The 8,781-nt window shown below is 44.5% G+C and overlaps 1 protein-coding gene across 1 annotated transcript in view; it reads right to left on the bottom strand.

Moving 5' to 3' along the window:
- Positions 1-2,744: 2,744 nt before the first annotated feature.
- ARPP19 (cAMP regulated phosphoprotein 19) overlaps positions 2,745-8,781 on the bottom strand; it is a 37,150-nt gene continuing 31,113 nt past the window's right edge. The window contains exon 3 of the mRNA XM_075345776.1: positions 2,745-4,505. Coding sequence (XP_075201891.1) covers positions 4,332-4,505 — 174 coding nt within the window. The 3' untranslated portion in view covers positions 2,745-4,331. The remainder of the gene's footprint in view (positions 4,506-8,781) is intronic.

Below are 8,781 nucleotides of genomic sequence, written 5' to 3'. Positions count from 1 at the left end.
GCAGGTGACAAAGGCAAAAAAAAAAAAAAAGGGGGGGGGGGGACTGCCTGTCTAAGGTACCTTGGTCCTACCAACCAAATGAAAGGATGCAAACTGATCACAACAGGCAATTATGGTTGGTCAATAGTGAGGGGAACAGAGTAGCCCAGCATGCTCAGATTCCTTGCACTTTACTCCTTTAGGTGCAGGCAAGAACAGAGGCTGGAAAAAGCTATAGCTAAACAGGTTTGAATCCCAGGCCTGGCTCGGCCTCCTACGTGACACTTAGCTAATCTGAGTAGCTTGGTGCCAAGAGTCCATATGTAACCTGCTGGGGAGGAGCAGACTTATTTTCTTGAGGTGCTATTGTATCAGCCTCCTGGTTGCAGCAGACTACTTGCAAGGATTCCTTTCTCCAATGAGTATTTTCAGTGCGATGGTATCAGGCTGTGTTTTTTTTTCCTGCTTCTTGTAATTTAAAAACTTTTTTTGCGGACATACCTTATATTTGGTAGGGGGGACTTAAGTCCTTCAACCAAATAGATAATATATTTGCAAAAAAAAAAGTGACCTGTTTACATTATGAATTATCAGCCTCTAAATATGCATGTCTACACCAGAGGCATAAATAGACAGCTTGTGCAACGTTAAGATGAACCCCACCCAGATGTTGCTCCGCAGCTGATCTAGTAGTCCGAGATGCTGCCAAGCTGTGACTGGAAATGTCTGGGAGGGACAGATAAAAGCACTCGCCAGAGAAAACTGAAGAAACTATTGCAATATAAGCGGATTTCACAGGGCGGTCCAAAAGCAACCAATGTAAATATCTCTGCCACTGAGTTATGCAGTGCAAGTGGAGTACAGGCTGAATCAGGGGAGGTCAGTGATTTTTACATGGTTTATAACGCATAGGATCTTGTCATTTGCTCAAAAAAAATAATGGAGTTAAAGACCTTGCAAAAATCTCTAATCTGCCCAATTGCTGCCACATTCTTCCATTTGTGCTGTCACTCCATTGCAGTTATATGATGTTTCTGGAAAGCTCTGAAATCTCTGCTTATAGTGCAACTAGGCATTTCTTTAGTTTTCTCTGGGGGGGAGGGGGGGGGTTGGGGGTGTGCACTTTTACCCATGCTTTTTCTAGTACTCATGCTCGGCAGCATTACACTGCTAGCAGGGTTTGGGAGGGAGAGATTAGAGAAAAGTTAATTTGGTCTGCAAGAAGAGATTTCACATACTGCGCTCTAAAAGCAACAAATATAAACATTCCTGCAATGAAGTAACGCAGTGCAAAAACAGAAGAAAAGAGCAGAAGAATCAGGAGTAGTGATGGGCAGACCCGTACCATAAGAGTTCAGATCTGCGAGGGTTCAAAAGTACCCGAGCACCGACCACGGAGTTATCTGGGAACGCCGGGTAACGATTTGGGTTCGGCAACTCTGGTAATTTAAAAAAAATAAAAAAAAGGAAATCTAAAAGGGGGAAAAAGCAGGCGCATAATACTTACCTAGTCTTATGCGTGGCTGTACTGAGTGGCCCTGGAAGCAATCTAATTAATATGCATTGCTTTCCCCACTCTCCAGCAGTCCCGGTGTCTGATTGGGGGCATGTCTGACTGCAACCATGCTGTGTGACTGTCTTACTGCTTTCAATCAGAGATGCTGTGTGCGTCACTATTGGTGTAACAAATAAAAAAATTGGCTTAGGGTCCCACCATATTATAAAACCCAGCACAGAAAATATGGATACAGGCAGCAGCCCCAAGCCTTGCACTTCTCTTTGCTGTGTATCAAAATAAGAGGGATGGCATGCGGCTTGTTTTTAATTTAAATAATCTAATACCTGAGTGCGGTCCCCCCCTCCCCAAATTTGATACCCAGCCTTGATAAATCCAATAGCTGGGGGCTAGCATTCTCAGGCTGGGGAGACCCATGCCTATTGGGCCCCCCAGCCTAAAAATAGCAGCATGCAGCCGCCCAGGATTATCGTATGCATTAGAATATCTGCCCCAAGCTGTCAGCTTTATCATGGCTGGGTATCAAAATTAGGAGATTGCACTTTTTTTTTAATTTGCATAATTAAAAAAAGCTGCATACAGTCCCTCTTAATTTTGACACAGGCAAGATAAGCGCACGGCTAGGGGCTCCAGCATGTAGCCATATGCTTTATGGCTGGGTATCATAATATGGGGGGACCCTATGCCAATTTTTTTTATTTATCTTTACACCAATCTAGACACACAGAGTCTCTGATTGAAAGCAGTCAGACACTGTCACACAGGATGGGGGCGCGTCTGACTGCAAACAGACGCAGGGACTGCCAGGGAGCGGGTGAAGCAGGGCATATGCATGAGGGATAATGAGCGGCCCTGGAAGCAACGTCACAGCAGCACAGACTGGCAAGTATAAAGCACTTGCTCCAATCCCCTATCCCTTTTACCACCATTTTAACGTCCTGATTCGGGTCCCCATAGACTTATATGGGTCCGGCCAGATATTGGGGTGTAATTCCGGGCCCAAACTGGGTTTTTGTTCTGTTTTTTTGTTTTTTTTAAACCCGGTTTGGACCCACCAATCCCAGGTATGTGAGACCACCCATCACTAATCAGCAGAGCTCAAAAGATTTTTACAAGGTATTTAAGTCAATTTTTCATAAACAAGTGACATGTCCACTATGGACTGAAAATGACTGAAGGGACCTGAATTAAACATGTATAGAATAAAAGTGGTTAGGTCCTGGAATACAAACAAACACGAGCCTACAAGAACAGTTGCAATCTTTATTAACAATATTCATAAATGTTCAGTATATCCAGCATTATTGGAGGCTTTATGCAACATTAAACTACTTGTAAATGTCGATACCAGTTAACAACTGCAGGACATCAATAAGCACAGTAATATTATACACCTCAAGGGTTTAGCAGAGAAACAAAATGTAGAGTTATATTTCATAAATTTTTTTTTTTCATACAATTTTATCCATTATCTATGCCCCAAATGTAAATTCACATAGATTTTATATGCCGGTGACAACCCTGATACAAGCTTTACATGAGGCAATGTATAGATCACTGGACACAGGCCTATTGTGGGATGGATAAAATTTGTCTCATCAGTTACTGAACACTTCCAAAGGAGCTGTAGATTAGCAATACCTACAGTAATGATGGTCACCCCTCAATGGCATAGCAAACACCTTTTACTGCCACAGAAGGAAGCATGTGGATCTCAAGTGACATGCAGGTCCTTGGTAAGGGAGGTCACCACATGCAACTCCGGCATGCAAATCCCTCTCCAGCATGTCTACAAGTGTGCACCAAATACAGGGAGAGGATATCCACTTCACCTCCATAAGGTGACCCTCCAGCAGCTTGGCAGAAGTCTTCTAATTTGCCTGACTTGATTTTAATGGTAAGTTGTTTGCCTCGATAAATAAATCAGCCTAAATTCATGTCTTTTGCGTGAATTTATGCATGATTTTGTTTTAAGCCTGGAAACAGAAAACCGCTGCTGGGAATTTAAAAGGAGCTAAAATGTGCTACAGATTTACACGTCAATATTGTAAACTGTAAAAATTAGTACAGGTTTGCAAAAAGGTTGTGCAAAACTATTGTATTTACAAAATGGCACAGAAGTGAATTCAACAGTCTATGCACATGCGCACTTCATCCGAGTCTTCAACAGAAGGATCTAGGTGACTAACCAGGAAAAACACCAGCTTCAACTAGGGGTCACTTTCATAGTGTACTAGGTTCACAACAGGTTACAGCAGTGTGAGCAAATATTGCCCAAGTCAAATCCTATCGTTAAAGCTGAGAAAGGTTTAAGGCCATTCAAGTTAAAAGGGCAAAGTGAGGAAAAACCTTTGAGAACCCAGTTTGATTTGACAGTTTTGCTTTACTCCCTCTCAAAACATAAGATTGTGGTCTTAACCTTCAAATTAAATGTCAAAAAAGGAAAAAAAAAAAATCTTAAAAAAAAAAAGGAATACAGTATGAAGACTAGAAGTTAGAGAAAAGAAAAAAAACAGGCATTAAAAATGGTAAAACGTTAAGTGTCCATTGTTCACACCCGTCCTACCACTAAGAAATAGGCATTATGTACATTTGTCTTGATTTCAAGTAAATGACTTTACATTGCTATACCAAAACAGATCTGTCATCAGTGCATCGGTTTGAAACGACTAATCTGAAACTACAGAATATCACACTCAAGACCGCAGCCTGCACTACTATGGCTTGCTAAGCTGCCAGACTGACTATTAGTGTACGGGGAGGAGGAGCAGAGAAAACAGAAGGTCTAGAAAGGAAAAGATGGAAATGAGGTGGTGTTCATGCACAGGAGAGCTCATCAGCCAGCCAGCTTGCTGGCCACAAGAGAAGGTTTCCTCTGGGGCAGGTCTTGCGGAGTGGGAATATGGTCTCCCGTGACCTCGGTCTTGTCAGGAGCGGTAGCAGCAGGAAGTTGCTTGTTCTTCATCTTTGCTTTAGCCATGTTGTAGTCTCCAGAGTCAAAATACTTTTGCTACCACAAGAAAAGACAAAAAGGTGGAGTTATTTCACTGTCGGGACAATAGTCACAATTTTTAGCAACACTAATGAAAACCGGCTATAAAAACCATATATACATTACTATACATGGTATTGCTTTTCTCATGTTTTGTAATAAAAACCTTGCACATTGTCAAAACGCCACCATGCGCTTTACACTTACAGGCAACTGCAATTTGTCGTCATGTTTGTGGCTAAAAGTTTGATCAAAGCAAAATTGTAACGGTGTACTGCAGGGATATTGAAGCCACCTTCACTATGCCAGCATGTTTAACCCCTTAACGACCGCGGGCAGTAAAATTACGTCCTAGCGGTCATAATGTTACTGCCCGCGGTCTGCCGGCAGCATCATGCTGCGATCGGCGCACATCTCAGCTGATTTTCACAGCTGAGATGTGTGCCTGCTAGGCACGAGCAGAATAGTTATCTGCTCGTGCCATTTAACCCCTTATATGGCGCTGTCAATATGTGACAGCGCCATTCTAAGCGCGATCGCGGAAAACATTTCCTTACCGCCCAATACCGGAAGTCAGGTGACGCGATCACATGACTCCCGATAGTTGTCATGGTAGCACAGGGTCATGTGATTACTCCTGTACTACACCTGACTTGCTGTCACTTTCGCTGTGCCCGCGGCACAGCAAAAGAGAAAGAGCGTATCTGCTGTTTACAGCCTTGTAGCTGTGATCAGCAGATACTGCAGAGCGATCGGATTGCTGATCGCAATAGCCCCCTAGGGGGACTAGTAAAATAAAAAAAAAAAAGTTAAAAAAAAAGTTTTAAAAAATTAAAAAAAAAAAAAACACAAAAACCTAAAAAGTTCAAATCACCCCCCATTCGCCCCATTGAAAATCAAAGGGTTAAAAAAATAAAAAAAATACACACATTTGGTATCGCCGCGTTCAGAAACACCCGATCTATCAAAATATAAAATCAATTAATCTGATCAGTATACGGCGTAGCGTCAAAAAAATTCCAAACGCCAAAACGATGTTTTTTGTCGCCACAACTTTTGCGCAAAATGCAATAAGAGGCGATCAAAACGTAGCATCTGCGCAAAAAATGGTACTGTTAAAATCGTCAGCTCGAGACGCAAAAAATAAGCTGTCATTGAGCCATAGATCCCGAAAAAATGAGAACGCTACGGGTCACAGAATATGGCGTAAAACGTGCGCCACTTTTTTCGGACAAACTTCAGATTTTTTTTAACCCCTTATATAAAAGTAAACCTATACATGTTTGGTGTCTACGAACTCACACTGACCTGAGGCATCACACCCACATATCAGTTTTACCATAGAGTGAACACAGTGAATAAAATCTCAAAAACCATAGTGCTATCGCACTTTTTTTGCAATTTTTCAGCATTTGGAATTTTTTTGCCGTTTTCTAGTACACTATATGGTAAAACTGATGGTTTCATTTAAAAGTACAGCTCGTTCCGCAAAAAATGAGCCCTCATGACCATATTGACTGAAAAATAAAAAAGTTACGTCTCAGAAAAAGAATGGCGAAAAAAACCCCGGAAAGCGAAAAATCGGCCGGTCGTGAAGGGGTTAAAGGGAACCTATCAGGTGCAATATGTACACAGAACCACGAGAAGTCTTGGGTGTACATTGCTAATCCCTTCCTAACCGTCCCTGTATACACTAGCATAGATAAAGGAATCTTTAAAAAAGTATTTCTAAAGATCTTTTATTGTATGCTAATGAGTGAGGGGACTAGTCCCAAGGGCGTTGCTTCCCTTGCTAGTCGGCCACATTAGCATATTAGTGTGCCCCTATGGGCATGCTAATGAATGTGCAGTGTCAGAGGATGATCTCACTCACCTCTCCGCTGCCATCGCCGCCCAACGCTGGATTTCGGCTCAGTGCACATGATCCCGGACTTTCGGTCATGCGCACTATATCAGTTTGAAGCCAGGACTAAAACCTGGTTTCATAGTGCACATGACTGAAACTCCAGGGTCATGTACACTGAGACGAAATCCAGCATCAGGCAATGATAGCAGCGGAGAGGTGAGTAAGATCATCCTCTGACGCATTCATTAGCATGATAGCAAGGCCAACAGGGGTGTGCTAACATGCTAATGGGGCCAACTAGTCAGAAAACCAAAACCCTTGGGACTAGTCCCAGTGTTCATTAGCATACAATAAAAAAAACTTTAGAAATACTTTTTCTAAAGATCCTTTTATCTGTGCTAGTGTATACAGGGACAGTAAGGGGTGCTTCACACACAGCGAGCTCGCTGCCGAGATCGCTGCTGAGTCACGCTTTTTGTGACGCAGCAGTGACCTCATTAGCGATCTCGCTGTGTGTGACACTGAGCAGCGATCTGGCCCCTGCTGCGAGATCGCTGCTCGTTACACACAGCCCTGGTTCGTTTTCTTCAAAGCCGCTCTCCCGCTGTGACACACAGATCGCTGTGTGTGACAGCGAGAGAGCGACAAATGAAGCGAGCAGGGAGCAGGAGCCGGCGTCTGACAGCTGAGGTAAGCTTGTAACCAAGATAAACATCGGGTAACCAAGGTGGTTACCCGATATTTACCTTAGTTACCAGCCTCCGCAGCTCTCACGCTGCCTGTGCTGCCGGCTCCGGCTCTCTGCACATGTAGCGGCTGTACACATCGGGTTAATTAACCCGATGTGTACTGTAGCTAGGAGAGCAACGAGCCAGCGCTAAGCAGTGTGCGCAGCTCCCTGCTCTCTGCACATGTAGCTGCATTACACATCGGGTTAATTAACCCGATGTGTACAGCAGCTAGGAGAGCAAGGAGCCAGCGCTCAGTGTGCGCGGCTCCCTGCTCTCTGCACACAGCGCTGGTAACTAATGTAAACATCGGGTAACCATACCCGATGTTTACCTTAGTTACCAGTCTCCGCAGCTTCCAGTCGGCGGCTCCGTGCAAGCGCAGCGTCGCTTGCACGTCGCTGCTGGCTGGGGGCTGTTCAGTGGTCGCTGGTGAGATCTGCCTGTTTGACAGCTCACCAGCGACCATGTAGCGATGCAGCAGCGATCCTGACCAGGTCAGATCGCTGGTCGGATCGCTGCTGCATCGCTAAGTGTGAAGGTACCCTTAGGCAGCGATTACTAATATGCACACAGGACTACTCGTGGCTCTGGTTGCATATTGTACCTGACAGGTTCCCTTTAAAGACTCTATACGACTTATCTGCTGTCTAGAAGCAGAGTATAGAATCTTAACCTAAGAAGCTGCTCCTCATCACTCCTTCTAATGTCTGGGACACTGTCGGCTCCAAGGGCATGGCTTGATTCAAGCCTGTCTATGCTAAAAGCCATAATGGAGGTGGAAGTGCTCTTCAATTCACTGGTATGTTGTGTGCTGTGCACCAAAACACACAAGCTGTAATGAAAAGGTTCGGCACAGCATTACTTGCATATGGACACCATCCATCCAATAAAAGAATAAAATCATGCTTAATGGCAAAATAAAAAGTCCTGCTTTATTTTGAATATTTTTTTTAAATCTTATGTTTTTTTCTAATATTGTTTTACAGTTAGCATGATAGTCATCTTAGCCACCATCCTGTAGTAATGTCCCGCTTGTGTCCTGTATAATATTCCCATCCTTGCCCCCTGTAGTAATGTCTCCCGTCCCGTGCCCATCCTTGCCGTCCCGTGCCCATCCTTGTGCCTTATTATGCCGCTCTTCACAAAAAAAAAAAAAATTTCTCTCACCTTTCCTCCCATTCCCTCAGGGCTGCGTGCTGATCAGTGTTTGCAGTGTTTTGGATGTAGCATGTTTCAGCTGCGTCCAGAGCGCTGGATTGTGCAGTATAAGCAGAGTGGATGGGATTTCTAGAAATCCCATCCACTGTGCGTGTGCGGCCCGCAGCAAACCCTGACCTGCGGTGCGGCTTTCAGAGTCGCAAGTGTCCTCCGTACTGAGAATACAGAGACCGCAGCGGCCCGAACCCAGATTGTGAGCACAAGTAGCTGCAGTCTCCTGTATTCTCCTACGGAGGAGACTCGCGGCCCCGCAGTCAGGACCCGCCTCGTCCAGGACTCAGCGGGTCCCGACTGTGGGCACATACCTGCTTTTTGCGGCCGCAGACCCCGTGACGATCGCAGCTCTATGCTGGGAGCTGGCGCCGACAGGCAGGGTTTTATAGGACAGTTAAATCATTTGCGGTGCCGGAGCTCTGAGCCCTATACTAATGGCTTCCGCCAGCCAATCAGATGCAAGGAAGTGACATCATACAGCGACATGACCTCCTTGCATCTGATT

The sequence above is a fragment of the Anomaloglossus baeobatrachus genome, chromosome 4, assembly GCF_048569485.1.
Source record: "Anomaloglossus baeobatrachus isolate aAnoBae1 chromosome 4, aAnoBae1.hap1, whole genome shotgun sequence".
Taxonomy (NCBI): domain Eukaryota; kingdom Metazoa; phylum Chordata; class Amphibia; order Anura; family Aromobatidae; genus Anomaloglossus; species Anomaloglossus baeobatrachus.
This window is presented reverse-complemented; position numbering and strand designations above follow the sequence as displayed.